The sequence below is a fragment of the Macrosteles quadrilineatus genome, unplaced genomic scaffold, assembly GCF_028750875.1.
Source record: "Macrosteles quadrilineatus isolate MER2022 unplaced genomic scaffold, UCM_ALF_1.0 Scaffold_4__1_contigs__length_99947679, whole genome shotgun sequence".
NCBI lineage: Eukaryota > Metazoa > Arthropoda > Insecta > Hemiptera > Cicadellidae > Macrosteles > Macrosteles quadrilineatus.
This window is the reverse complement of record NW_026542597.1, coordinates 1,702,147-1,730,138: the sequence shown is the minus strand read 5'-3', so window position 1 is coordinate 1,730,138 and position 27,992 is coordinate 1,702,147. Positions and strand designations below refer to the sequence as shown.

The 27,992-nt window shown below is 34.3% G+C and overlaps 1 protein-coding gene across 2 annotated transcripts; it reads left to right on the top strand.

The window, feature by feature from the left end:
- The first annotated feature begins 959 nt into the window (after positions 1-959).
- Positions 960-27,980, top strand: LOC128991992 (probable G-protein coupled receptor Mth-like 1). Of its 2 annotated transcripts, XM_054415318.1 has the most exons (8): positions 960-1,558; positions 13,559-13,957; positions 21,124-21,202; positions 23,534-23,724; positions 24,054-24,216; positions 24,930-24,983; positions 25,727-25,889; positions 26,756-27,980. In XM_054415318.1, the coding sequence occupies exons 1-8, from the start codon at positions 1,015-1,017 to the stop codon at positions 26,900-26,902; spliced, it is 1,740 nt and encodes a 579-aa protein (XP_054271293.1). In that variant the 5' UTR covers positions 960-1,014; the 3' UTR covers positions 26,903-27,980. The 2 variants fall into 2 exon arrangements, with proteins under 2 accessions (XP_054271293.1, XP_054271294.1); XM_054415319.1 differs by lacking the exon at positions 24,930-24,983.
- The last annotated feature ends 12 nt before the right edge of the window (positions 27,981-27,992 follow it).

Below are 27,992 nucleotides of genomic sequence, written 5' to 3'. Positions count from 1 at the left end.
GGCTAAACATGTTATGCAAAACTTGGGTCTTAAAACAGACTTAACTTGGTACTGGAATTAAGTTTACACATTTATTTTTTTTATATCAATATTCTTTTTTAGTTAGCCAATAGAAAATATAGACATAAATTCTTGGAAACGATTAGTTTACATTACAAGTATACAAAAACTTAAATTAAAATATTTCTTTTTCCTTTCATTTAAAAGACAACTTAAAAATCCATGACAGTGATTTTTTCACTTATTTTTTAGATCAAAGATTAAAATTGTTTGTTACAAATTAATAATTTCTATTATGGTATGGAAAAGTATAAGTCAACAAATTCAATTATTTTCTTAAATTACAGTTTGATATACAATTTTTTTTCTCTTAAACAACGAAAGTAACCTATATACATATCTTAATAACATACCTTACTTGTTTACATGAAATGAAACATTGTAAATTCATTTGGGTCTAACATAGATATGTATTCTTTGTAACTAACTTCACCAAAAATACTTGATATTCAAACTCTACAATACTTATTAAAATAAATTACCTACTTAACTGCAACTGAGAAAATATTGAGCCTCTAAGGCTCCTTTAAACTCAGAACAACATTTTTTCAGCATTTCAGATAGCAAAATGTAATTAAATATGCAGTATACGGTCTTGTAGATTGAACCTATAGAACATTTAAGATCTAAGAAACAAGTGTTGAAAAAATATTTTTTGTCAGTGCATCATTTTTGACTAAATTTAGCATAATTCATAATTCATTCCATAGTAATAGTGTAGCCTACTAAACAATGCCTACTGGTTTAACAATGTCGTTATCAACAATGCTGTCCAGTGCTGCTGCCGATGTCCAGTGGCCGGCGAGCGAACTACAAAGGTAAACAACTCCAGCTGACCGACTAGCAGAAGCAAACAGGTGTGCGCCACTCCCTCTCTCCTTCAGTAACGTGGTAGACTCGGTCCGAGATGGGCGTATCACGGTGTCCATTCTCTCTTGTTTACACTCGGTAAACATGTTGTTTATACTCTTTCTCTTCTCAAACTCCTTAGCCTCCGAAGTACCTTGGCTGCCGAAATGCTGTCCTTCAGGCATGCAGATGGCTGGGGATGGGAAGTCTTGCGTGGAGGACGCTGGAGTCAACCTCAGCTACAACATCAGTAACTCCATCTTCCCTGACACTCTTACAGTCGTCATCAACGACATGAACGTATCCTATCTTCTGGAGCACCGCAGCAAGTTCAACTGTGTCAGGCAGGAGGTTTTTGTGATCAAAGACGACCTAGAGGTGCGAGGCGAGGAGGTGGTGGTGACCGACGACCACGGCGACCCCTGGGTACTCGCCCGCGGAGAGATGTGTGTGGACAGCTTACATCTGCCTGGGTTGGTACCGGAGAGGTTGTACGTCGCTCTGCTATGCCCAGACTGTAAGAGGTTCCAGTGTGTCCACAAATGCTGCCCGGAGTCCAAGGATCTTCAGGTTAGCGATGACGGTGGTATGGTCGACTGTGTTCCTTCTGACACCTCCTGGACTGACGACGTCCTTCGTAGAGATAACCGTGAGTTTGGTCATGCAATATTTTTAGTTTAATTAAATTTAATTCTTTGAGACAGCAAAGAATGCGAATGTGGATGCAAGATGAGTGTAGGAGTGACATTATTAGCTTTTTTGTTGACTAAAATTAAATGTTTCTTAAGCCATGAGCATTTAAAATACATCTAGTATAGCTGGATCCAGTTTGGGCTTTTGGTAGAATCGTACCGGTGACCTTTGGATTAGGCAAGCACTGTATGTTATTTAGGCTAATGAGTAGTCTATTAAATTTCCAAAACAATATCGATATTGGACTCAGATGCCACTTTTCACTGGGACGAACAAAAGTTCGACGATATCGTAAGTAGACCCCAGTTCGGACCGTTTCCTTAAAAAAAATGCCACGGTGTTGATGGATAAAAAATTAAAATATATTCGTTTATCTTGCCGATGCTTATATTCGAAATGTATTCACTAGAGCCTGTACAGTTCGTGAAATCAATGGGCTTTCTCCGTTGTTTTGGTTGTCATTATCACAGTTTTTCCATTGATGTAAACAATATTCTTAAAAAAATACTTTTACAGTTCGTGAAGTCGAACATTGTTAACAATGTTTTGGTTTCACAATTTTCGCATTGTAGTAAACTTCCATTACATTATTGTAAACAAACTTTCTAAAATTATCCACCAGAGTTTTAGCGTTTACTATTTTTGCATTGTTGTAGACAAAGTACGGTTTGAGTAGTAACAAATCTAGTTTGGCTTCATGGCCATAGATAAATAAGTCAAACAATAATACTGTAACTGCATTTCTGATCCTGTGATCAGTACACCTCTTAAGCAAAACATTAGCTGGTCTAGAGTATTTTTAACAATGTCTGTACGAATTTAATGACTACTCAAGAGTGCATAGCATTGTGTTATTAACCAAGTTAAGGAAAATTAAATTATGCATCAGCATCATATCACTTTAAAATTACCAATACTCAAATCAATGTCAATCGCTACAACGGTTTGCATTAGTTTTCCTATTAGTATTTAGAAAATAAGTGTTTCTATAAACCTCACTAGACGAGGGAGTTCAATATTTAGCTCGAACTCAGAATTTATTCAACTTGGAATTCATAGGTAAACACGGATTTATCCATCAAGATAAATAATTATTATATTGTTTTTGAAACTGGTTCCAAAAAAAAATTACAAGTCAGTTCATATATGAATTCACTTAAGTAATTTCTTACTTTTTTCTCGCGTACGACATTTAGTTTAGGAATAACGTCCCATAGCATTCTGGAACCGTTTGCCCGTTTGAACCAATTCTTTCAGTGGTACTTTCATACCTCGTAAACATCGTTTTCCTTGGAAATTTCCGACCATTAAATCTGTAGGTATATGTGGTTTAAAGATATTTCGTCCGTTGTTCATGTTAATTTGTCAGGCACTCCTATATAAATTTTAAATAGAAATGTTGGGCATAAGCCAGACCAATAAGTGGAACGAAGCAAACAGAAACACACTTGAAAACAACAAACACAAACACGAGTCCATCACTCAACATGTTTTATCATCAGCAGCCACAATTTTAAATTTTCAATACATCAAAATTTGGTGAATAATACCATACTCCTGTCTATGATAATACTCATCATTTCTATTTTAGACCCTAAAACTTCTGCTGACGAGCTATGACCGCTCATTTAACATAAAAAAAATAACAAAATTAAAAACAGAAAATATAAAAAACACTTTTGTTATTTGAGATTGTAATAGGGTTCTGACGTCCAACCACAACGTAATGATAGTCATTGATTGTTATCAATGCTGATTAGATAAAACTGCAAATCCATTACGTTTTAGTTAATGGCATACAATATCCAAAATAGTTGCAGAAAATGTATAGCCAATCATTCAATGTGGCTTTAGCTGTGTTTGAAGTTCAGCAAATCCTTTTATCCGATTTTGGCGTGAAAATATGTTTCGTGGTGCTCAGAAATACTTTCATGATAAGGAAAGGGAAACTATAACTTTTTAAAATGACTCCGTCACATTAAACTAGTAGAGTTTACTACAAAAGGTGTACAAGAGATGGTTTTTAGCTCTAGTAACTAGAGTAATACATAGTGTAACTAGAGTAGTACATTCGATGACATCAATTAGCAAACTCTAAAATAGTGCGTTGCCTTATTATATTTTGAAACCTGTTTATGAATGCATGTAATTGTCCTAAACGGTGAAATTTTATACTGCTGCCTTCTAAGTATCGTTATTTTACACACATAACAATACCCCAGTAACAAACTGTTTTTGTCAAATCAACTACAGTGGTAATAAGCCACCATCCACCAATGAGTGCAGCGTGCCAAGGCGGGGTGAGTATAGTACAGTACAGTAGTATGGTATTACCAAAGTATTACGTATATGTATGAGCGTACAGACAAAATGCAAAATGGCCACTTAAGTAACGTCCCCATCTGAAATGGTAGGCCTAATAATAGAAATAAATAATTTGCAAAGTGATGATTTGCCTATTTACAGAAACAAAAGGTATATTTATTTTACTAAAACAAGTTCATTAAGTATTAAGAAGATTCTTGGATCTCGTTAAGAAACTTTGCAATTCTATGGCAATGATATGCTGTGGTAATCCGACGCGAATTAATTAAATATATTTACCACTTGAGCAAATCTATTGTATCCAAGCTTGGCTGTAATTACTTAATTGTTCTGAGGCAGTAAACAGGTCAACGCCGACTGTCGACTCAGCGCTGATGTCAATAATTAAATCCAACCTTTTAGGCAGATTGTAGTATTAATTCGCAAGTGTGAACCTTTAATTGTATTACTTGTGATGTTTGCGTTACGAAAAGTATCATTTGTATATTTGTCACCTCTTGTCATTAGGCTATATGTTTTCATGGTTCTTTTTATTGTATTAGGTATGAAAATAAATTGTTTGCTCTTAAAAAAACCCGTGTACAGCTTCTTAATTAATTTGATTAGATATTACAAATGCCCAATAATTAGACCTACAGTATTCTAATCAACAAACAACAACCTTACATACCGACACTGCTTCCAGCCCAAGGCTCGAGGAAAGTAAGAAATAGATCACTAGAAAGTTTAGGAAAACAACTATGTACAAGAAATGCGATTGTGAATTAAATTAGAAAGTGTTAACAACTACTATCCAGTAAACAAAACCCAAGGATTTCGTGCTCTTCGAATTTAATTTTTTTATTTCAATAAATTTATCAGTATAGTACCCGTTTTTGTTTTACCAACCAAGTATTAGTTGTAAACTTAATCATCCGAATCTTTCAAATTTATGTGGTTTGCAGTCGAATGATATGATTTCGGGTGATAAGTGTTGCGATAACTAACGTTAGGATAATCCAAGTTTATGATGGTCGATAGTCATAAGACAGACGTATGACTCAGAGTAGACATAAAGTTTAAACCTACATAAACTATTTTTTGTTGCAAGAATATAAATACTTTGCTGCCAAAAAACTACGTATTATATTTACGAGAAATGTATAGAAGTTATTGGCCCACAAGGAATCGGAAGAAACGCATGTCTAGTAGTACATCTTACTACAATTACACTAACAATCGCACTAACACACCGACACACTAACAAATCGCAAATAGGCTTGTAACTTTTTTGTTTTTATTTTAAGTTTTTATAAACCATCACCTTTTGAGGTTGGGGGTTGCTGTCTGTTTTTTTTTTCCCAGTAAGGATAAATTTTATACTATACTCGACCGTTGCTCTCATTAAAGATTTCCGTCCTATGTGCGGACTGAAATATTCAATAATAAATAAACAGTAATATACAAGATCGCGCCAGTCATTCTACACTCATCTCCATTCATACTTGGCTTAAAATACCTACTATGTATGGTCGCCATTTCATCGAATAGTATTAACTGTACCGAATATGATGGAAAATTTATATTTGATTCAAAACGTATATTTTTAGGTATTACTACAATACTTTTGATAATTTTGTTGCTGTAAATGTAATAGTTCAAATGAATAAAATGCTGTTCCCGGATCCACTTAATTTAAATAACACTATGTACTTAATTATTTCTAATATCTAACCTTATCACTGACGAAAGAAGTATATTGATACACTAATGGCATTAACGGATACTAAACTTGTCATACAGTTCGTATCGTAGTTTTTAAGCCCGGCATTACATCGACAGAGTTTAGTTTTACAAAGTACTGTACCTTGCCATTCAATTTTTCATAAATGCAATGTATTGCACTTGACATAATATGAATATTATTATATTCATCTGATCACACCTTTGTTGAATTGCACCTGATAAACCAGTTGCATATTTTCTCTTAAGTTTCAATCTATCTACTGAACTTTTATTCTTATCACATTAAAACATTTTTTAATACCTGTTTTCGATTTAAAATACAATTACTGATTCCGATACAAATCATACTGTCGGAAATAAATTAGATATACTTTTTACACCATCTTTCAATCATCAACAATGGCATCTCAGAAGTTCTGAGAAGACGTCATGTTGATCCAAGACACTGTTTATATTTGCTAATTGAGCGAATGATGCGTTAGATCTGACGTACAACATTCATAACGCGTTGAACGTTTAACGTAATTGTCCACGATGACTGTGCTATCTATACTCTTCTCAGTACGAATACACCATAGCTAAATAAGCAAAACTTGATCGTTAATGTCTAGCTATTTGAATCTGATGGATAGATCTGAAATTTGTAACTCTTATACAACTTATACACCCTTCTTGCTTTTATCTTATCTTATCAACTGGCTGGGTAGCATAGTGGTAATAGCGCTCGCCTACTAATCAAAAGGTCGCCGGGTCGATCCTGAGAAAAGTCAGTAGCTTTTTGATGGTTCGAAACTGGACCCAGCTGTTCCTGATCATTGGGCTTTAAATAAATGATCCTGGCTAAGGAAACAGCTGATCTTAGTCAGTAACAAAGCTACACAGATCATCTCACACCATTTTACACTCATCCTTCACTCATATTTGGGTTAAAATACGCACCTAAGTGGCGTCCCCATCTTAATGATTGATAATTGATAATTGATAATCTATCAAACTAGGAATATGGGCCGACATAAGTCCCTAGACATGCGATTCTTGATGTTTGCACACCTCTTTTAGTTGAGGTCCTGGAGATGCAATTCGTGTTTCAACGCTTCGTGAAAGCCTGAAGTTTGCCCGTTTACTCCTCATCTTGCTGATGAATCCTTCTCAACAAGTTCTCCAATGTCCTCCTTTTGTCATTAATCTTCTTGCAGTCAAAAAAGACGATCGAAAGTCTCATATGACCCATCGATATATAAGACCTGCCACACTTTTTCCACAATGGATTGACGTTATACGAAATAATGCACGGCAAATACTCTCTGGACCCACATTGTCCCGGGACATGCCATGCAAAACATCGAATGTCAATTCATTCAAAACCTTTTCCTTTATCTAAAGGCACTTCTTCAAACTTTGCTCAGAGATTTTTTAACCATTTCCAGACCCCTCCTTAAAAATGGGCGCACATGAAAAGAGCCCAAAAACTCAGGCAGACGCTTGAAAAGCGTCCGGACCTCCAAGGTCCCTCTCAGGACGGTGCGAAAAGAGCCCGGGCTCTTCCTAGAACTTTCACAACGAGTCTTCAAAGGAGAAAGAACCAATAACACAGTTGAAATACATTAATTTATTTTCAATATTAAAAGATTCACTGTTAAAAGATACATTATTAAAAAATAGATTATTAAAAGATATTTACATTACTAAAAGATATAGTCTGTTTACCTAATATAACCTAACCTAACCTAACCTAACCTAACTTAACCTAACCTAACCCAACCAAACACAACACTATTTCAGAACACGAGTCTGCGTCCTCCTCCTCAGGTAACCGGGCTCTTTTCATGCTTAAAATTAGTGAACCTTTTTGGGGATTAAAATTTCGGGCTCTTTTCATGTGCTCTGTTAAAAATAGACTTTATTGTCAAGTTCGTGGCCACTAGATCCTTGGCTCATTACAAATAGGTTGTCATCGTCGTGAAGTTCTAGGGAGCTGAAACCCTACTGGACTGAGGCTGTTTAGGACTATTTCCTGTTCATCCAGGGAAAGGATTGCGGGTACGGCAGAGCACTTCAAATCGTCCGATCTAAAGTACGAAGGCTATCCGGTCACCTACTGTAGTCCGCAGACTTGCAATTGCTATTACCTTGCTCTGTCTCTAGGCAGTTTGCCAATCCAGACAGGAAGTCAGAAATTTGCCTTGTTCAGTCGTATTAGATTATCTCCACATGAATCTGTTTACGTTATCGGAGTTTCCATTCAATCCGAGCGAATAACAGACTCATGGCAACGGTGGGAAATGCCACAGGGAACTTGATACTTTACTAAGTATCACACACTATCAAGGGTATTACTGTATCAAGTGTATCAATTATCAACCGGAATCGATGTATCAAGTTGCCGATGTAAAAATTTGCGTAAAACTAATGCTGAGCAAGCAGTGGCGATTTGAGTAGCAAGTAGACCAAATTTTTCCATTCGTTGTATTTATTCAAAGTGACTTTAAACTTGCCTGCGTCTATAATATAACCAAACTTTGGTTGGAAGGCAAAAAATTATTTTTGATAAATAGTATAGTTTAGTTTAATCACAATAGTAATATTTTAGTTTGGTCAATATTTAAAAAAAAGAATCAGGTATTTTTAGGGGAACATAATTTTGTAAAACAAATACAACAATTATAGTAGAGGTCGAAAACTCAACCAAAATATGTAATGTACAGGATTCTCTATTTTCACCAAACGCTTTAAATAAAACATGTGATTAGAATTTCTTACATTTGTTTCGATTTTCTGTTTATATTTTTTTGTTCTTTTTTCATGAGCATGGCAACCCATAAAGCCCGTTTAAATTTGTTTTAATTTCAAATTAATTTTTGTGCTTATTTTCAGCCTATTTTAATTTATAAAGCGAGAATGCACATCTACAGGGAAATATCTTTCTAACAGTATGTGAAGATTTTCACTGTGATGCACACGAACTGAGAGAAAAGATTTTAAAGAAACATGCTTGCCTATTAATATGTAGAAGATTCTTACCTTTTCATAAGCTCTAATTTCTTTTGCAGTGGTTGTTGCATTTGACTTAACTAGCTTTAGTGTTCTATTATATTGTTGTGGGATTGGAAAAGATACTTTGTTTTTTTTATTGGAAAATTGATTAAATTAACTAATCCTGGTGTCTGAGTCAACCATAATGTTATTTTTCTAGGTTCAATGTTAATTCCAAACATAAGCTATTCTCACAGAGATTACAGGCACAGTAAGATGATTGATTTGCAGTTAGGAACCCCATTTGCTTAGCGTTTTATTTGTTTAACGGGTTAATAAATAGAAAAAAATATAATACGAAGAGTGAAACTTTTTGATACCCGATGTCATAGCAAAAAGGTTGTAGATTTTTGCTCCACCTTCCAAACGTTGGTGTTATACGTCTCAAGATTAAACTCTTAGTAGTCGAAAAATTTATATTTATTAGATAAAGTGACGAATACTAATGTACTGAAAAACCGGTCGGTGTTTTGTCTAAATTCATCGTAAACCTTGACTACGTATACATTTAAAAATGAAATTATTTTTCCATATTTTACCTACTGTATATTAAGGCACAAAACTATTACATTGACCAATCATTACATGCAATCACTACGCTGTTTTGAGCATTGCATTGGGTATTTTTTCGGTATTTTATTTACATTCGTGGTAAACTTTGACTACGTATAAACTAAAAATGGAAGTACAGTACAGTACTTTTCCATATTTTACCTATTGTATATTCAGTCACTAAACTATAACATTGACCAATCATTACATGCGTGCAATCATTGCATTGTGTAATTTCGACTACGAAATAAAAATAAACACCTAAATAATATGTTGGATTTGTTCGTATGCATATTGCTCTTAGATAAATTAGCTATTTCCGTTAGAAGTTACCAATATGTAGTAGTGAAGAATAAGCTGGGATATTCATAAAACAGAAACAAACAGTGGGTGTCGCCAATCTTGACAAACAAGCATCATCAAAGGATTCCCTTTGAAATGATAAACCATCTAGACGGTTATAACTAATGACTATACACGTTGTTCTGTGGTAAACCTTGTTAGTTACGTAATATTGTCGTATCTTGTAAAGAATATTTGACGCAATTATGTTAATGACAAATGCGGGCTTTTGATTGATTACTGCGCTACTGACGTCAAATAACGTGAGAGATTAGTAAAATTTCGCCATTGACTTTGGATTCAACAAAAGGACTTCTCCAATCGTTATGATGGAATCTGTCCTCCGTCGACCTGACACTGACCCGGGTCTAAAACCATGTAGGCGGAGGGTCAGGAGGCGGGTTTTATCATACAGAGTATAGCGTTGAATAGGAAATCTCTCATTGCGTGTTTCATGTATATGCAGATTCGTTTGTGCAGTTTTAAGAGCAACAAGCATATGCATGAGGCGATCAAAAAAGAAATGGCGGTCGGCAAGAGAATTATAGAATGAAGCAATTAAAAATTTACCAAAATAAAAATAAAACATAAATATATTTTTATTTTTTGTGATTAGAAATTTTAAAGGGTTTAGTTGCTTTAATCTCAAAGTTTCTAAATTATTGTTAAATTCTAAATTTACTGTATTTATTTTTTTTATGTATACTATAGAAAATTTTACATTAAAAAAGGTTAAGTTTAAACGACATGAAATATCTTTACGCCAAAACATACTAGGACTGTAATACGAGTCGAAACTAACAATCTCAACATTTCTATAGCTCCCCGAGCATAAGACTTCTGTCCCATCTATGCGTCTGCCAGGTAATATGTATTGTTATTATATTTTAATGTTTTCCACTATCATAAGCAACTATGTAACAATATATCTAGCTTAATAACGATTTTTTGTCTTTTTATTCAAATAAAAATAACTCAAAGCCTTTGACTAATGATCGAAAAATAAATTTTATTTTTCAACGCAACTTCATGTTTCATAAAACCTCTAGTAGTATTTCCAGTTTCTATTGTAGTCATGAGAACTAAAGCGCGTAAACATGGATCATATAATAACAGGGAGTGTAAACAGCCTTGACTAATGAAACATTTCAACCAAGTTCATTCTAAACTCATATTGCATTCATTTTCAGGTTAAAATACGCCCCCAACCCAAGCATTTTAGCACGACAGAACCAGACCGTTGATCACGCGACAACTAGCCGCGTGAATGTGTCCGTACACTTACACAACTACACTTTATTCTGCAATAGACTGAAACCGGAAGATTAAAGATTAAAATACCCCCGCCACAGCAAACCTGCAGACTAAGCGAATTTCCATTTGCCTGATTGGATTTACACTAAAATGTATCCTTAAAAATATCACATTTGTTCCCTACTTAAACAGAATTAGTTTAACGAGTACTTAGGTTTGCTGCAACAGGGAGGGTAAAAAGGTATTTTTTTGTAAAATGTAATAGGGTACTTTCCTGTTAAAGGGAACATTCATTATTATCGATGATTTTTTCTCGATATATCGATGTTTTTGTTTTCCGATCCATTACAAATTGACAACAACTAACTGATCTTGTTTAGGCTAAAATAGTCTATTATGGATTAAGAAATGAAACTGTGTCTAAGCTAACCTAACATAACCAACATTTAAAAATTCCGTGTTTATAACTAGCCTTTTATATTCAAACCCAAACGGAATTTTAAAATGGTACAGCAAGTTTGGTTAGTTATGTTAGGTTATTTTCTTTAGAACAGTTTAATTTCATTAATGTTTGATGAATGATGATACTGAACAATATTTTTCATAGTTGTCAGCTGATAAGTTTCAATTTGTTAATATCGATATATCGAGAAAAAAATCATCGATAATAATGAATGTTCCCTTTAACAGGAAAGTACCTGTAATAGTTTAGTATGAAATGAATGCATTTTCCAAATTTGATTAAAATATGTTCATAAACAAGCAAACTATACAACAGTTTTCATTTTCTCCATAAGAATAACACTATTTTCGCATTTTCTCCGTGACCGTTATGCATACAACAGCGCTCCAATATACTAAATTATTTGTTTTTTAAGCTCTACAAAATGGTTTGGAAAAAAATTGTAAAATTTTGTGTTTTTAGGGTCAAAATGGGAAAAACCTATTTTTACCCATAAAAACCCCCATAAACCCCCGTTCCCATAGTCAGATTATGCTGGTTCGCGAACTCATTCAATTTTATCCCGCCTTACACCTTCAAACCAAATTTCATCGAAATCGGACAAAAATTAAGTTATCGTGCGGATGGACACACACATATATATATAGAACTGTGATTATGGCCTAAGAGCCGAAACATGTAAGTTTATTCAATAAATTAATAACTTAAAGGGTACTAAATGTTTAATTATTTATTTCATTTATTAATCATAATAGTAGCCCTCAATAGTGAACGATATATTTATTCAATATATATATACTTGAACGAATGGTGTTTTGGCCTATGGGGACATGAAAATGAGAAAGTAAATCGGTCCCGGGCCTATGTCTTACCATGAGACCTACGGCAATAGCTACTTCCCTATAGGGAAATTCACTAAAATTGTAATGAAAGGAAATTAAAATAAGTCAATATTTATGAGAATTGAAACGAAACTTAAACTATGTATGGACCAAGGAATATGATATATCCTGGTTATATTACAGCATGAAAACCGTTACCTAAATCTTTTTAAATTTGTGAGATATTTGTTGTATATTAATTAACTATGAGTTCCCAATTATGACGAATAGGACCACCCTCTGGGACTTGATGTTGAAGTTGGTGGTTAACGCTCTACAGGCGATCTGCGGCTTAAATCTTCAACAATTGGCAAAGGTCATTGACATCATTATGGTTTGTGACTTAGCTGTAGTGTTACAGTGATTAGACTAACACACATAATTATAGTATAAATTCATTCAACAGTTAAACACAATCTCTACCCAGAACATTCTCAAGGAAGTTAACAATAATATTTTTATGAACTATTTAAATTTTGAACCCATATCCTTCTGCATTCTTGGGTTTTATTGTCATGCCTGACAGAGAGGATTTTACACAAAATTATTTTCACACCTACAACGAGGAAAAGTATTAATAAGGAAATACTAAGCCGAGAATATTGCGTATTTTCTTTAATCGGGTCGAAGAATCTTCATTAAGTAGGCTGGCGGTTCCTTACATTGGCCCATACACATTGGCCTAAAATACTGGAAACAGTCAAAAAACTTCTAAACCATAAGTCAGTGTTATTAGTATGAGATTCGGGCCAGTGATGTCATTTGTTTGTTTTAACCATACCGTTTATGTTCTAATATCCGTGGCTGGCATGGTTTAAAACCCCCACGCTGCTTTGGGCCTTTGACACAATAAATTGTTCATATTTATGCTGTCTTACCAAATAAATTTGAGGAGAAGGAGAGTTTTTAATTAATTTATTTTATGTAAAATAGTAACCATACAGTTTCACTATGAAAACTCGAAGTTCTCCACTCATCAAACTGGTTCTGCGAGGAACGATGAAATAGTCAAGGTATATTTTATAACGGCTGTCTGGACAGGCGTTCATGGCAATTTAATCATTTCTGGTTTTACTGAGAACCCTTACTATTCCTCTTCAATGAGCGTAACCATTTCATAATTTCATAAGTACCCAAAATATCGTAGCTATTTCGCAATAGCCGGTTCCGTGTGTTCATTTAGTCCCTAATTCAAGTATAATATTTCTACTTCTTAAATGTTAGCCCTCAAATTCCACTTACATATTGAAAATTTAATATTTTCCCGCATTTGTGCAATCCAACAACTCTTTAGTATCATTCAGGTACGCATAAATAAATACAGTTACACAAACCAAATTGTTTAGGTTGATTTTCGACCTAATACACTTGTGTGTTCCAGGTCGACCATTCCTGATCCACGGGTTCCCCGAGTGTTCCAACCAGTTGTACCTGGAGTACACCTCCTCCTGGAACGTCCAGGATGACACCCTGTTGCTCGGGGAGGCCAGGGTGCCCAGGGCCCACTACTGTGTGGACCGTACCTCGCGGGGCTCCGCCCTGCTGGCTTGTCGTCTCCCGCCTACCCTAAAGCCCGCGGTGTACGGAGGCCTGTTCGTCCTGGGGGCCGTGTTCCTCGGTATCACCCTGGTCCTGCACCTCTGGCTGCCGGAGCTCCGCAAGAGTCTGCACTCCCGGGTGTTGGTGGCCCACGTCGCTTGTCTGCTGGCAGGCTATGTAGGACTGGCTGTTGTCAACCTGGCCCCGCTACCGGCGCCCTCCTGCGCATGCTCCGTCACTGGTAAGATTACAAATATTCTTAAAGTTATTAAGTGCAGGGTTTTTTTATAGAGTTCTTTCATTCCCTCCCAAAAATTAAACTAGGTATTCCAACTAATATATTATTCTTTGAAAATTCTATAAATTACTATTCGAGGATTTATTCCCCATGTTGGACATGAAAACGAAATAATTTATTAAATTTGAGGGCCTTTTGGGAATTTGGATTAGACGAGTTAACTAATCCACGTCTTCCCAACTTATTCGTCTTCGTTTTGGGTTGCGAGCCAGTTTAAAACTACCATACAAATGGAGTTGTAAAGAATAAATAGTTTTCAGCGTTATATTTAACAAAATTGTAAGAAAATGTGTTTTGTCATTCAAAACGATCTAAAAAGACAAATCGTGTGGTAAATGAAATTTTAATAAATTATTATTATATTTAGGAAATGCCGCATTCCTAAATATTCATAAAAATGCCGTATTTTCGTACTAAAAAGGTGTATATGGGTCCATTGCTGAAGATTGGTATTCGTATTATTTTTTGTACAGATTATTTTATTACGACGTTTTACTTCGAAAGTAAATCCTTTATGAATTAGGCTATTAAAACAAAAACAGATACATGATCGATTCAAGAAAAAAATTCTGTTAATGATATTAAGTATTTTCCTTTTTTTAAATTCGTCGATTTTTAAGAGATTGTCCACGTTTGTATCTCAATTAGATTTACAATTTTCAAGTGAATGTGTATGAGTAAAAAAGTTTTAAATGCTTTGATTAATTGTCAACCGACACCAACAATTTTACGAGATCCGACCAATTATCTGGAGTATGACCATAACAATTACGCCCTGGTGGTTATCCTCATGCTGTCACTTAACGACTAGCTGTGTTATCAGAAAACATATTGTGAAAATAATTTTGTCTTGGAGACACAGGCTGTGGATGTATTTTAGTCTAACTCATGTGGTCGTATATGGTATGGGTTGTCCAGAAGTAAGATTTCATAGAAGTAGTAAAATAAATATATTATCTCTAATATTAATACGTGAGAGTAGATTTTTGTGAACAAAACTCCTCTGTTATTTCTGGACGGATTTTAACGTTTGAGGTGTCAAATAATTCGTCTCTATTCGTGGTTTTGCATAAAGGTTTTAGAATTAAAAACTTTTACCCTTAAGGGCATGAAATGCTCTCAAAGGTCGCATTTTCCCCCATAAGAATTACATTGAAAAAAATTTATAAACAATAACAGCTGTATATAAAAAGAAACTCACCAGCTTTTTGGGAGTAAATATTGATGTTTGTAATATTTAAGAGGTTATAGACAAATCTAAACAGTCAATCAGTTTTGTAGGAAGAACAGAAAATTTCTTGATTTTAAAGGAGAAATATTGAAAACACGAGGAGACAATTAATGGGAAATCTTATACGTATGAGAAGAGTAGAGGAGAGGCCTGGTCTCACAGTGAGGAATCCAGTTACACAATCACTTGGGGAGATAATTCATTTTTGCCAGTTATGCTAAGCAACTTATTTTGGAAGTGGAAAAAAACATGAAGAATATACACATCATGTTGTCACAGTGGTAAAGTAAACCTACTTAAAGTCAGATCAAGTAAATACATGCAAGAAATGTTTAATGGTAACAGCTTTAAGTCGGGAAGCATTTGTAGAAAACACAAAAAAAATAAGGCCGGTTCCAAAAAATGTGACCAAAAAAAAGCGTTTATTATTTCAAAGCGCTATTTCAATTACTGTAGTTACATAAGCTTTTAGTCGGGTCTTTTAAACGCATCGAAAATTATGACTGTTATTACTGTAGTTTTAAAATAACTTCTGTATAATACCGGTACTTGACAATTGCTCGATTTCGAGCAAAAGGTACACTAGTAATAATATAATACGTTTTAGATGCATCCAGTCTAACTAAAGTACAAAGACAACCTTTCTTGTCCCTCTCTTTATTCTGTAAAGAACACAACACAGGAATCGATACCTGCTGAAGTCTTCTAGGGTTTTACAGTTCCACAAACAAACCACACTTAAGTTCAAACGCTTCTTCGTTTCCCACCTTCAAAGCAAATTATCGTACCTATGTTTGAAATTTACATTATCTGCGAAAAGCTTTATGGGGCTCTTGTTTTGACTTCTGTGAGTTATCTATTAAACACTTTCAGTTTTGTTTTTACCTTTGTTGATAAACTCTTTTCATACACACTCGACTTTCTTGGTTCTGTTTAACATGGAAACGTGTTTTTTGTACTTTTTTTATTTACTTTTCTTTTATTTGAAAATTTTATTATGTTAATTGTAGTATTCAATATAACATGCCCATCTGGGATAGTATTTCAAGCTTATTAAGATTTTAATGAAGTTTTACGTTTAATTTAGCAATAAGAACCAACTCTCAAAAGAACTGTATGCTTGATTTTTTTTTTCTTTCAGTTGAATTATTAAATTCCCTTCTAGGCTTATATCTTCGAGAAAAATGTCAGATAATTTGGTTTACTGGTTTTGCATGATGGAAAGATAGACTTTCACATCTCATATTTGCGTAATATTATAAAATTAATCGCCATCATTCTAACTTCAACGAGTTTCACGGAACGAACTTAAGCCTTCAACAGAACACGTAAAAGAGTACTTATTATATTTGTATATTTTACAAACGGGTAAATTCCAAATACTTAGCACTAACGATGTTATAATGACCACAGAAAGAAGTTCCATTAGGTTCAGAATAGTTTTTAATCTATTGCCAAAACAGAGTAAAATAGGTGATAACAATGTTTTGCTAACGGTCTACATTATTGTTTCTGTATTAAGGAAAATTAAGCTATTTTTCTGACTAACAACATCTTGTACACTAAACAGCACTTAATGTGTTGATGTTATTTCTGAATTTTTCCATTCCATTAAAAGCTAAGGGGTTGGTAAACACTAAAACTCAACCAATCAATACAAACCCAGTTTAGACCAGTTTTTTATTCATAAACGTAGAACTATTTAATTAAAAGTACACGAACATAATGTACGTTTTACGTAGGTAAAACTTTTTACCTAACTTTTCCTTACTTTAATGTTTTACTGTTGACAAATCTAGTCCGGAGAATTTTTATGACAGAACGAAATATATGAACTGATACACTCATTTACGTTTTAAAACGAATACCACATTATTTTATTTATTCCAATTGAATCCATCTTCGAATGCCAAAGTTAGTGTGGTAGCATGGATATAGTTTTAATTTTAAACCACTTGAAACTTGCTTTACATTAGTATAAATCTTCTTCTCAGGGGTTTTACTGAACAGATGTAGTTATTGTTCAACTGTTCCAAGATGTCTGTAATAAATGTGTTTATGATGTGTCCGCTGATCGGTCAAGTGTTCTATTGATCAGCTGTACAAAGAACAGCTGTTTTCCAACGTCACGACCACTGCCAAATGTAGCGTGATAACAAGAAACAGATCCTTCAATTTGGAGAGCTTTGTAAATAAGTTGTTTACGCTTCATAGAGAAAATTCAATCTGAAACTTGACATGTTCAAGCACTCGGTTCGGATATAAAGGTCTTAATTGCGTTATTTACATTTAAACAAAAATTGCAAGCACAATCAGTAGTTTGGTTAACGACGAAGCTATTTGGTGTAAATTCTTCAGTGGTTATGGACTAGTAGATATAGTTTAAGTAGGCTTAATTCATACTTCTATAAAGGAACCAATCAACCTTTTTGGAGTAAAAAAAGTCTAATTTAAGCTTATTTTTGTCGAGGTTTTGCGCACAGAAAAAAATCTCGCGTTAAAACATGATTAAAATAATGAAGTGGTTTTCCCACTAACGTATTTAACACGTATCTTGTTTTCCTATGGTAAACCTTAGCTTGCGTCAAGGAATTCCAATAAAATTAATGCCTGGAAATCGTTTATGTAAATTTGTATCGGGTTTAATGCTGTAAATAGAACTTAATCCCTTAATTCGCGGTAAAAACGGAGAAGCATTTATAAATAGTTAAACACATTAGTATTCTCGTCACGGCTTTAGCCTCACGTCGCCAAGAGATTGTGTTTTCCGTGTCTTACTTTCGAAGCCGAACCAGTTCTCTACTCAAAAGACCGGTTTTGGTTTTTGTAATCAGTTCGGGCTTAGTATTTAGCTATGACCGATAAAACATTTCAACTTTGCCCTTGAGTACATTAGAACTATGCAATTATATGCAATGATATTATAATGAATTGAAATGTTAAATATTATAAAAACCCAAATAGGCCTAAGTCAGGTAAATTGTCATGAGGTGTTATGTCATGGATTTTATTGCTTATAAATTCATGGATGATAATTTATTATCGTTATTTGTCTATCAATCCTATTTTCTGACAAATAAGCTCCTTTGCTGTTATTTTCATTTGCGTTTACACAATATTAATTTAATTATTCTTCTTTACACTCTTGCACTGTTGAAAAAGTCAAGGTAAGAACAATAATTGAATAATGAAACTCTGAGACTGATTTGTTATAGCAAATTTCTGGCGATAAAGTAAAGTATTTACAGTGGCAATAACCTATATTGTCGTAGTCTTAACTCACATGTTCATTTTATCAAGCAATTCGTATAAAATTTACATTTGTCTATTCCATTAGCCTTGACATCTCCCGTACAAACTTATTTCAACAGAGTTTACTTATGTAAATCTGCCTGGGATAACCGAAACCTACCATGGATACATTGATTACGATGTTAAGTGTTTATTTGGTCCAAAATAGCGACGATTTTTCCATTGAAGTTTAACATTTCACCGTATCCTTGTGAATGTAGTGATTTGGCTTCAAAGTTGTACATTTTGCAACTCAGTTTTATATGATTATGCTCGATACACTCTACAATAAAAACGCTGACAAACTAAAAATGTTATTTTGTATCGGGAAAATATTGTATACAAAGATTTCAAGATAAATTGACGATCAAATTAATATGAATAACGGATGGAAAAAGCACTTTTATGGGAAAAATAGGCTACTGCCTTTTGACCTATGAAACGTTTGGAAAGTTTTAAGTCAGTGTTACTCTTCAATTTCTGGAGTAATCAATGTATTACTTTACCGATCAAATTGCTCATTATCAAACCCGTAATTACTTCTCTACAATTTAATGTCGGATTCGATTGACACGAATAATCCCTTAACTACTCAAAAGTACGAATACGAAAAAAACTTAAAATATTCCATTGAATCAGTATTGGTTACAAGAATGCTTAAGTTGTACTTTTTCTCACATCTCAGTTATTTCATTTGAATATTCGATGGCAATAAGTTGACCACAATCATTCTAACTTGATGTGATGTCTGGCCATGGTCACACTGATGGGATGCCAAAGAGACTGAACACAACAAAGATTCCACATACGTGTCGGCGAGAAAAAACTCCAATTAGGATGTTCGCCCAGTAATCATAATAACTTCCCAGCCTTCTCTCCTCCCACTTCAAGGTCGGTGGTTACGTGAAGGATTCCTTGTTTTTGCCGACCACTGGCAAGTCCAGCTATCGGCTGTCCTGCGACACGGCCCTCCCGTACTATTTATAAACACAACCACATGTCGTGAACAACAAATGGCTGGGGCGGAGTCAATGGTTTATAGTTTATAGCAGTCCGATGAATAGCAATGAAGGGAAATACGTGGGTAAATAGCTGGTTTTTCAGATAGGGTTCAAAACCGTTTTGACAAGACTATGTTTAGCGAAGGGATGCTATTTTAAAATATTACATTAGTATACTTGAATTATTCATGTATGCTCATTTGTGTGTGTTTATCGTTAGTGGAAATTAATCAATGCTATTCCTTACAACAACCTAACATTCCTCTAGAATTGATAAAAATTATACCTACATAATCCATTTATATACATTGTTGCTTATTATATACAGTGTGATTGAAAAGTCCCGGAACGGTGTAATATATTTTTTCACCACACTATGATGTTTTTGGCTGTATTGCATTAATTGGTGGCTGAAAGTTGCGTTTTGCTGGCCATGCCAGCTGTCATCGTAATTTGGGGACCGAGCAGGTTTTTACAGGCCGGGGCCGCAAAATCAGCTGTCCGCTTACTTAAAACATGCATTTTAAATACACAATCAAAATCCATAGAATTGCAATAGAATTGTGTTTTTGTCACCGTTGCCTAGCAACTATTTATTTTTATTTTTGCTGATTCCTCAAATGATTTCTTCACATAACCTTAAGTTGTATTGTGTTGACTATCAGTGTGCATTATCATAGGGGTGAATAGTGGTAATGGTAATAGGGTATAGTCTCGACTTCGTCTCGAACTTAAAAACTATCTCGAGCCGGCAAAGCCTTATTTTCGGCCCTAGGTACGAAATATACTATTTTCACCATACTATGATGTTTTTGGCTGTATTGCATACGTTAATTCGTGGCTGAAAGTTGCGTTTTGCTGGCCATGCCAGCTGTCATCGTAATTTGGGGACCGAGCAGGTTTTTACAGCCCGGGGACGCAAAATCAGCTGTCCACTTAAAACATGAATGCATTTTAAATACACAATCAGTATCCATAGCATTGCCATAGAATTGTGTTATTGTCACCGTTGCCTAGCAACTATTTATTTTCATTTTTGCTGATTCCTCAAATTATTTCTTCACATAACCTTAAAGTTGCAGTTGTGTTGACTATCAGTGTGCATTAGTCTATTATAGTGGTGAATAGTGGTAATAGGGTATGGTGTGGTGAAAAATAGCGTTCGTACCACGGACCGAAATGGTTTTGCAGCTCTCGATCGATTTAAGTTCTCGACTTCGTCTCGAACTTAAAAACCATCTCGAGCCGGCAAAACCTCATTTTCGGCCCTAAGTACGAAATATACTATTTCCATTATAGCTAAAATTATAAAACTTGGTATATTAATAATAACCATAAATGTCTACTCTTTCAAGGTATTATTAATTTTTTACCTCTAAATTGGGATGGTCCAAGAGGAGTGAGAAAAAATTCTCAAATAGTGGCATATAGTTCGAGTTTGGTATCGAAATAAAAGTCTTTGTTAGTAAAACACAACGCCACAAACCCACGGACAGTGCAATCAAAAATGACAGCGGTTCAAAGATTCCTTTAATTTGCAATGCTTAATACTGTGGGAAGTTTTTAAATCTGATTGTGTGTTTCAGCCTTTACTATACAGTTTGCGATCCTGGCTGCTATGTTCTGGCTCAATGTTATGTGTGTGGACATTGCATGGACCTTCAGGTAAGTTTCACAGATAATTAGCATGTTTCTTATAAATGTACCAACTAAATACCATAGTTCTTCATTACTTGCCTAAAATAGAACATTTTTGATTTTTTAAATATTTTTTATATGAAAGGTACAAAGGGAAAATACTTGTAGGTTGATTTTCTGTCCCCCGCAAGTGCTGAGTCTATGAGTATTGGCCCCTACTCCGTTCACAAAACTTAAGCTGTTTTAGGTAAAGAAATCCATCCCCCCACTTGAACCTACCTTAAAAAATAATAGCTCAAAAGTTAAAGTAAAAAAGTTGTGGGGGAACTTCCCCTCAAAACCCTAAATTTTGTGAACGGAGTATAGTTTAGTTTCCAAGAAGTTCAAAGATATTCTTAAAAATCAATAAAAATAGTGTTTCCGTATGTGGAAATAGTTATGTATAATGAAAACATTTCAGAAGTTTGAAAATAAATAAATGAGGCTTATTCACAGGAGATAGTTGTGAAAAAAAATGTTTATGCAAATATATGCAAAGGGGGTCATGGGGATCTATTCAGCCATTACATCATTATCAGTATTATCATTATCAATGCAAGAGCACATGGCTAGTAGGAGGATAGCAGTTAATTTTGGTTGTCCTTGAAAACTATAAATGCTGGGAAACCCATGCTAGATGAGAAGAGTGAATTCCTAGTGATTTAGCTCTTTACATTACAAGAATATGACATAGATTGATGTATAACCTTGATTGAAAAGTTATGCCTGTTATAAGCAAAACTATACCATTTAACTTATTTGTTGTACATAGAGATAATATATTTTAGAAAATATCCATACACCTATTGATTTTAACAAAATAAACATGTAGGCCTAATAAACAAATATGGGTTACAGATTTTTACGAATTAAGCCCCAAAGAAATATGTAGAGGCCATCAAGAGTTAATTTATCCGACTTTTACTTTTACAGCTATTTATACATGTTACATAAATAATGTTACAGTAAATTCAATAATTGACTATAACAACGTAATTTATGATCAAGGATTTGGAGTTGTATTTGTTAAACTATCGAAATGCTCGCGTAGCAGGCTTGGGTTAGGGTTACTCTGCTTCCCAACTTCTTATCAGTCACATTATTTGAACTCTTATTGATAATCAAACCAAGAACCTTCCCTCAAATTTTTTTTAAATAAAATGCATGAAAAACAACTACCAGTACTACAAAAATGTATCATGATGTTTCACATAACAATGAAAACTTTAATGTTGATAAAAATATATTAGTGCTAAATGTATTAACAAGCAAAGGGAAAGAGCAAAAGTGATGGAGAAATTACCTCAGCCACGATCTTATCTCTTTAAACATAATGGCAGTGTTCAATGAGGAATTACAATACAGCTCCTGAAGTATAACGATCCTAATAAAAATATATGACAGCATCCTTTTAAAAATGCAGAGGAAACCTGACATAACTCCACAACCAATGCATCTTCAAACTCCTTAATCTACTCCCCATCTAAAGCATCGCCAGACTCCTTACACTCAAGTAGTTTCACCAAGAAAATCCAGGAGATCATTAACCCTACAGAAGTTGAACAAATGATTTTAAAATGGGGAGGGGGAGATGTTACAGGAATATTACCATATTTTGATCTAAATTGTTATTGTATTGGTTTTCAGACTTGATAGCATTTTTGTTGTTATGAAATGTTTTAGTAAAGGCCATTTAAATGATAAATAAATGATTTATTTCTTACTTCAATAGCTATGAGGTCATAAATTAACAAAAAGGGTTGAAAATTGTACCTATCCTGATTGACTATTGGATACTGGAGTAGACATCCTATCTACGATCAGCTGTAGCTAATTTTTTATTAAAAAAGAACGTAGTTGTATTAGCCAGTCACAGAAAGCGCTAGTGTCTAAAATTCTATTTTCTACCTTATTTTTTGTTGCTGATCAGGTTGATGGGTCTTAACAGTTGCTATAGCTCACCATAAGTCATTCCCTAGGTTTAACTTAGTAAAGATTTTGTGTATTTGACAGAATTTAGATCAGCACAATCTGTCGGTGGCTCCTATCAACTATGACAGTTTTAATTAAAAAAATATCTTTTAATTAAAAAATCTAAGCTACAAACTTAACATGGGAATGGAATATGTAGTGTCGTGTTCTTCAATCCAAAAATGAAGTTTAGAAGTGCAATACTGTTTAAAGCTTTGTGTTTATAAAATGTGAGGGAAACATTATAAAAGTAGGTATTGTTAATAAATCAATGAACCTCACTGGTCTGGTACCTCCTCAAAACAATAAGCCAGATCACCCATAAACTTTAACACTATGTGTCCACAGTGGCCTGAGAGCCCCAAAAGGTTCCCAGTCCCTGGACAGTGATGGACACAAGTTCATCTACTACTCTCTGTTTGCTTGGGGAGGTTCTGCCGCATTCTCTGGAATCACCGCATTTCTGGAGTTCAGCCCTGCAGTTCCCTCCATGTCAAAGTTCAAACCATCTTTTGGAACCACTCGCTGCTGGTTTGAACGTAAGTTTTGTATAAATCATTATTTTTACAACTTAATGTTTTAGAGGCTGTTAGCTGTTAGCACTTTGAACTTCAGCAGTGGGAGGGGTCATTTCATGCAGTACATAAATATTATGATCTAATAATTTTCAGGCATAATTATTAGTACATGTGCTAATTTATAATTGTATGTTAACATTGTTGTAACTGTTCTACGTAACAGTTTTTAATTTTATCTTCCTTAAATTTTAGCTGAAGGCATCTCGCTCTATTTTACTCAAACCTTTATTGATTGTGAATTCTGTCATGGTTTTGTTGAGTTGGCTCTTACTTTATTGAATGTTTGTTAGACTGGGAGTCGGTCCTGTTGCTTGTATATGGTCCGATGGGTCTACTGCTGATAGCTAACCTGGCACTCTTTATCTACACGGCTGGCAAGATACGCCAGACGCACCGAGACACTGCCAACATAGTGCAGCATGCCGGCTCTAAGCTGCGTCAAGATACTAACAGGTGAGTTAATTGTATACTTTAAGTATTTAGTTGAGTAATAATAATTTATTTATGTATCAAATCTTGAAGATAGAATTGTTTATGAGATTATCCTAAATAACTTCTTGATCAGCATCATACGTGTGACCTGAAAAAACAAAAACATTCGTCTATTGGATCTGATGATGATTGGAGTGTCCAATCCAAATCGATCACCACTTACCAACTTTTATATGCATTTGAGAGTGCAGTAGGTCCTTGGTCCTTAAGTCTCATTAAATCAAATAAAAGCTACCGGAAAAAGACTGCTGATTATTTAAGTTTGGCTGCAATAATTAACATATTAGGTACCAGTGGCGGATCCAGAGGGGGGGCGAAGGGGGCGACCGCCACACTTACTTTGGACAAAGAAATGGTAAAAAAACTGCCATTTTGGAGACTTAGTTTACATTAATTTTTCGAGGGGTACCCCCAAACCCCACAGACCCCCCGGTTCCCCCCACCTTGTGACTGTTCTAGATCCACCACTGTTAGGTACTTCTAAAATCATAGTGTAAGTTTAAATCCAAGTAGTTAAAACACGGTCTATATTATATGTTAAATGTTTTGTATATATAATTATTCACTATCATGTAAAGCCAATAAAACATAGCTAAACAAAATACCAAAACAATGTTATTGACAAAAGTCAAAAGCTTAAATATTTTCAATCAATGTCAAAATTATTTTGGCAGGCTTTTGGATGTTGAATCTATCTACAATGGGACAACAGCAAATAAAACTATAAGGTAAAACCAGTCATATATAAAAGCACGTACAAATCATTGCACTCAAGGATGAAGAACATATTCTATCCTCTTACTACTGTATTTAGTTCTTTGTTTGTGGTTTCATTGTAATGTGCATAAATGTCCATGTATACTAACTGTCATTGAAGCTTTAGTATGAGTTTATTACAAATTAAGCGTGTGCTTATAATTTTACCTAAAAAATAATTGTTTTAACCAACTGTAAAAACGCCTGTCCCATTGTTTTATAATTAACTGCTTGCTTTTGGTTATGGGATCTTTAATCTTTCATTCTTTTTAAGAAAACTCATAAATTGCTGAAGCCTCTAAAGAGTGAATATTAATAAATCATATAGCCCAAGTACCAATAAAGATGCCAAAGGTTTGACAAAATTAATAAAAGGGTAGTAAGGTGGATAATTATGTAGGCGAGTTTAAATCCTAAAAAAAAACTAAACAAATTGAAATTTAACTTTAACTATATTGTTTTTTTAAAGCAAGTCACAAGCTACAAAATTCTTTAAATATTTATTAGTAAACCCTTATCGTACAACTGGAAAAGTATATGAGTCTTTTTTACCCTTGACCATCAAAATCACAAGGTAACGTTATGCTCCACTTGATTTCTTTTAAATAGCCGGCTGGACATTAAATTTAATCTCAAAATATTATAAATTTTACCTATTTTTCTAAATTAGTTTTTGAAATTGAAATTGTATCTTATCAGTTGATATTTGTCATAGGTTCAGCCTGTACCTGAAACTGTTCGGGTTGATGGGTGTGACCTGGGTGTTTGAGCTGATATCATGGGTGGCCGGGGGCTCCGAGAGCTACTGGTATGTCACAGACGCCATCAACGCTCTCCGCGGGGTTTTCATCTTCATTTTGTTCTGCTGCAAGGAAAAGGTAGAGTAACCTTGTGTTTTTACAATTACATGAAAGCAGACATCCCATTTATATGGGTCAGCTGTTTTGCATGTTTTTAATTAAATAACAAAATGTGTGTAGTTAAAAAGTAATACAGTCTGAAATTCTATTATCTACCTTAGTTTTTGCTGTAATTAGTTGATGAGGCATTAAAGATCTATAGTTTCAGCTGTTAAGTCAGCCTTTGTTACTGTACCATTACGAAATGACCATAAGTAGCATGGCAGATTTCATCGATAGCAGCGACATATTTACAAATCATATTCAGACACTCCTCTTTTAATTCTGCTATAACTCATTCTATAAGCAAGGATTTTTTGGAGTTCAGCTAATGTATCTGAGAAAATCAATAGTCAAGAGTACAGACAAATTTTTCTAGCATGATTGGTTATGTTCATTCTTCTGACTAGGAAAGAAGTACATTAACTTATGTCAAAATATCAATGCGTCAACATGCATTTTTTGTGATAAGTCACTGAATTCTAATGTTCTCAGGTGAAATATAACCATTCATTACCATAAATACCTACTAAACAGCTAAAAATGATTTTTTACCTTTATCTGATAAAAAGATGGGGCATTTGCCAGGAATTATTAAGGAAATTGACAGGAAAACAGGCTTACCTTTAAATAAGTCCATACACATAAAATATACAACACAAAAGTAGAAATTTTGTGATATACTTTCTTTACCTTTAAACATTATTCAATAACTAGTGATTCTATCACCAAAGCGAGATACAATGCCTCACCATGACAAATTGGAATATATATATTATTGTGAGAGTAACATTAAAAATCCCTGTTATTCCCTGTTATTCGCCTAATTATTCTCTTCAACTCAGGTTCTGGGGCTGGTCAAAGCCAAGCTGCACATTGGGAAGACACCGAAGTTCCCGAAACATCCTCGCAAGTCCCAGGCATCATCCAAGATGACGTCCAGCATCACTTCTCAGAGGACCAACTCCATCCAGCTCTCTCAGGTGTCCTGACTACAGCCAAACGCCCAACATACATCCAATCTAGTCTCTGTGTCAAGTGTCCCAGTCTAAGACTGATCGTGTAGAAGACTGAAAGTAGTTTAGTGTCGTCAAAGATGTTTCTGTGATTGCATGCATTTGTTGTTGAAAATCATAACATAGATATATAGGTGTGAAAAAAAGAATATAGCATTGTTAACATTGTGTTTCTATATTTTTCTGTCAATGTGGTTGAAGTGTTATTTGTTTAACTCTTTTCTAACAAATGTCATGTGACATATTGTCTTTGATTTCAAATTGCCTTTTTTGGACTTTATGCTCACTCCCAATTATCAAAAAGTTCATAATTTAAAATACAATACACGTACTCTTCTCATTGGCAACTTTTTCCTTTCTTTCAATCTTCAAGAAAGATAGATTAAACTTTCCTGTCTATTTCTGCCTATTTCCTTGTTCATTATAAGACCTTGGGGTTTCCTAATTAATGTGATGTATTGAGTACAACCTTTTTGGTTTGAGTAGATTCTCAAACTTACAAAACTGAAACTACGAATGTCGAATTACGAGTATATGGAAAGAGACAATATAAAAACCATCTAATTGTTAAAACAAAAAAAACCTGGTCTTATAAAATGGCCACTTCAAGTACAATAACACATGGACCAACCATATCTTATGGTCAGGATAAATGTACAGTGAAAATGTTGAAAGTACAAAGTTTTTATAAGGTATGATCTCAGAATGATCTTCCTCAAGTCCCAACAACCATAACACAATTATTATTGTATTACAAAAATATTGTTATTAAATTTGGTTCGGTACTTTGCCCTGTTTGCTAAGGAAGTGCCCCTTAAAAGGTTGCCTCTTCTCACACACATGCTCTCACCACACAGAGGCAAGGGGTTGGGACTGGTACCACAAAAATTGTGAGTGTATCTTTTCATTGTTTACAATATGTAAAACAAAAAAGTTAATGTATACCAATGTTTGCTCTTAATATTGTATCTTAATATATATCGTAAATTGTTGTAAAAATAATGAAAATGCATAATGAATGTTAAAAGAAAATATATATTTTTGTTGTCTATGATTGATATAGAAT